Here is a 3960-nt window from a genome sequence, read left to right as displayed (position 1 = left end):
CCCCCCCCCCCCCCCACTCGGAAATATTTGATTTTCAGTCGGCAAAATGGAATTTATTTTCACCTGAATTAAACCATTTTTTTTAAGACAAGGAAAGGAAAATTAAATAAATTGTTTAAATGTTAATATTGTTTTAACTCAATATTTCCGTAATGCGAGAATCGGCAGTCGGCATAAGATAATAATAATATATCATGCATATATATTTATATACAGTAGAAAATCGATAAACCGTCTATTTCTGTCATCCGTCATCGCATTCGTCATTGCGGCGACGGTTGTGGCTGGCGAGTATAATATTAATAATACGTTATCAATTGAGGGTACGGGTACCAAAACCTAACTATACAAAACACACGTAAATGTACAAGCTTCAATAAACATAAATGTAAGTTATTTTTATCTAAAGTTAACTGAAGTCATTATATAGGTATTACATAATATATTTATATCTATTTTTATCATATTAATCATATTATAATAATATTTTTATTTATTAGAGCAGGAAAATGAATTGTGACGACGACTGTTACATTTTAAACCACCTTTAAAACAAACATATCTTTTGGTTTGACAAGCACTTTTGCATGAACAACTTAAGAACCCCTGACCACCAGATACAACTTGGACAGTTTCACACAAGGTTAATTCTTTTTGTTTGTCAACCTGTTCAGCTAAAATGAAATTTGCAGTTGCATGCTGCATACTTCTAGAATTAAACCATCCTTTAATAAGACCATGTGTAGTTCCTATTTTATACATCTCATTTTTTTCTTCAATAATAACAGCAATCACGCGAGCAGGGTCGGATGGTCCTCTGTCGACTTTTGGAACAGAAATTGTGATGCAGTCATTAATTTTGAACTCTGGAATTACGGCATTGCTAACCTGTATAAAAACAACAAAATTAAATTATTAATTTTATTTCCTATATCCTATAGATAAACTTATAGTAATATGGTATAAGTACCAAGTACCTGTAACATTTTTTCGGCAGCTTTTTCTTGACCTTTGTGCCCAGCTTTACGTTCTTCGTGTATTGCATTATTTGTTTTGCACAAATCACAAACATCTTCTGTGGACTCGTTTTTGCACATTTTGCAATATTTAACAAGAATACTTTGTTCAATATTTTCGTTTTCATATTTGCTGTAAATTTCTTCAAGGTCCTCTTCAGCTGTTAATTTTTTTATAACTTCTAACGGTAAATTAGATGTTGATAATCCAACTTTAGGATCACAACCAAATAAAGCTTTGTATGGAGAGCGACCTATTATCCGATGATGTGAAGAATTTTTTTGGAATTGAACAAACTTCAATCCTATAGAACATTTTTTGGTCTTATTGTCTTTCATCCATGCACGAAGCATATTTTCAACATCCTGATTGCTACGTTCTATGCTTCCTTGACTCTGAAGATGTCTTGGTCTTCCATGTACAATTATGCATTCAGGCCAAAGTTCCTTAATTTCATTAATTATAGAATTTACAAACTCTCTACCGTTGTCACATTGAAGAATTTTCGGTGCACCAAAAGTAAGAAAAACCGTAAGCAAATTAGATGCTACTTCAACTGCTCGTTTACTTTCAAGTGGCAATAAAGATATAAATTTTGTGTGGTGATCTTGATAATTTAAAATCCATTTATATTTCCCGTTGGGTAATGACTGGAAATCAATCAAGTCAACTTGACCTCTCTCAGTCTCTCGTTGAAGTCTTTACTAATTATTGGTTTGATAACCAATTTACGATTCACACCTTTCTTACTATTACAAGTTGCACATATGGATAAAAAAGTTTCAATAGCTGGTCTTGGAATTGAATATTTATTGGACAGTACCGCACGCATTTTCCCTATACCACCATGTCCCGTACGTATATGGTAAGTACTTAGTTTTTCAAACAAGTCTTCATATGCTACAATATACCTATAAAATATATTAAACAATTATATATTATAATATAATTATTTAAAATGTAGGTACTCACATTATATCTTCTTTATCTTCTTTTTTTTTATGTATTAAATACTTTTTCTCGGCCACTGTTAATACATCATATTTTTGTAAAATATAATAATCTCGTCTTTTCTTAGCACCCCTGGTAAAAAACTATTATGCATTGATTAAATTTAAAAATAAATATATATATATTTTTTTTTTTTATGATTTATAGAGCTATATTTTATAAATATTTTTAGATAGTTATTTTATTTTATAAATAAGTTTTTAAAAATAATTTTAGCGTTTAAAACTTTGAATTAGGTTAAGTCATTGATTTTTAAACAATTTTCAAAGATTGTTAAAATTCAAATTTATGGACTAAATGATAACAATAATTTGTCTTAATATCAAAATTGTATTGTACATATTTCAAATACCTTCACATTCATTAAAATTAATTTTGGTCAAAAGTAATGAATTTGCTTTTAAATTTAGTTTGCCATAAGATACATATCTTTTTAATAACTTATTTATAAAATATATCTTGGAATTAAAAAAAAATTTAATAATAAATTTAATTTTTTATTTTTCGTTGTAAAAAAATTATAGATTATTAAATTATATGAAAACATAATATACAATTTATAGTGCATAGCTCTAGACATTATTTAAAAAAAATAAAAAAATATTGAATAAGGAAAGAGTTTTTGCATTTGTCAAATAGACGAGTTATACCATGTATTATAAGAAAACAAAGAAATAAACTTAGTAGGTATATGTAAGTACTTACGTTGATTTAGCGTCATTAATTTCCATAATTATCGACTCGATTTTTTCAGATGTATATGGCTTTTTACCAGGCTTATCCAAATAATATTTCTCCATTTTTTGGTAAAACTCAGTTTTTTCATTAAAGTTATCCATTTTTAATATACTACGTAAGATAGAATACAGTAGATAATTGGAATAGAATACGATCGAATGATCCACACAGCAATTACTAAAAACTTGAGCATCAAATTATTACTAAAATGCTGGTATGACATTATCCTTATAACTTTTATCAAAACCAATAAAATATTATCTACACATTTCGGATAGTCCGGTAATTGCAGTATAATAGTCGTATAGAATATAGATAGTATTTATTTTATTTTATATGGACACGTGTCACGTACCTACCTAGTTAAGGGATATGATCAAACTTTACGTGTTCTTTAGATAAAAATAACTTACATTTATGTTTATTGAAGCTTGTACATTTACGTGTGTAATAAATGTTGTATTTTAGTACATAAAGTGAACGACCACATTATGAAAAAAATTACACGATGTTAAATTAGGGTGACCATTTCATGAAACAGTGACCATATTGTGAAATATTTTCAAATTTCACGAAGTGTAAAAAATCCGTTTCCATTTCATGAAATGGTCATCTTTTCATGAAAAGATTAATTTCATCAAGTGGCTACGACATATATATAGTATTGTTTATTTTTAAAGTAAAAACTTATCTTTTTCAGTTAATGATGCTTTATGTTTGATTTCAACAAGATCTCCAAAATTTAATCAAAAGGATTCTCCCATTAAAAATAATCAAAAGTCATGAATTATTCAAGAAAAAAGTTCATTCAACACTTTTGATATAACGTTCATTGTCAAACGACCATTTTTCCTCACTGCGTTACCTTTTCTCTCTATTCTATATGTGTATATATATATTTATTTTTTTCGTGTGCTGCTTTTTTCCGCAGCTCTTCAGAAATCACCGCCACTGTCTACCTTTAGAGTGAAATATTAAGCCGTCAGAATTAATATCGTAGTCCAGATGAACTTTTCGTAATACAATCTTGTAAACTCCACGCACTGTCGTTTAATTTAAACTATTATTACTACTTATCAAAACTGAGCATTTGACCATTGCAAATTTCGTTTTTATGTCGTTTTCGTTCAATTTAAACGTTATAACTGTTTCAAGGAATCATATTGTATTATTACGGTACAACTACAGTTATTA

At 28.3% G+C, this 3960-nt stretch overlaps 1 protein-coding gene across 1 annotated transcript; it reads right to left on the bottom strand.

Annotated features, from left to right (window-relative positions):
- Positions 1 to 489: 489 nt before the first annotated feature.
- On the bottom strand, positions 490 to 2828 carry LOC103307894 (KRAB-A domain-containing protein 2-like). The gene is made up of 5 exons (XM_008180328.1): positions 2734 to 2828; positions 1990 to 2100; positions 1723 to 1928; positions 978 to 1624; positions 490 to 888 (listed from the first exon to the last, which is right to left on the bottom strand). Exons 1-5 carry the CDS (start codon positions 2826 to 2828, stop codon positions 490 to 492), a joined length of 1458 nt encoding a protein of 485 aa, XP_008178550.1.
- Between the last annotated feature and the right edge of the window lie 1132 nt (positions 2829 to 3960).

This window comes from Acyrthosiphon pisum, chromosome X (genome assembly GCF_005508785.2).
Source record: "Acyrthosiphon pisum isolate AL4f chromosome X, pea_aphid_22Mar2018_4r6ur, whole genome shotgun sequence".
NCBI lineage: Eukaryota > Metazoa > Arthropoda > Insecta > Hemiptera > Aphididae > Acyrthosiphon > Acyrthosiphon pisum.
This window is presented reverse-complemented; position numbering and strand designations above follow the sequence as displayed.

Excerpts from the sequence above, each read along its gene's own strand:
- LOC103307894 (XM_008180328.1), bottom strand. The coding sequence starts at position 2,828 with ATGGAGAAATATTATTTGGATAAGCCTGGTAAAAAGCCATATACATCT. Across the intron at positions 2,101-2,733 it reads ATTAATGACGCTAAATCAAC|GGGTGCTAAGAAAAGACGAG; the intron begins GTAAGTACTTAC and ends GTTTTTTACCAG. Across the intron at positions 889-977 it reads CTGCCGAAAAAATGTTACAG|GTTAGCAATGCCGTAATTCC; the intron begins GTACTTGGTACT and ends GTTTTTATACAG.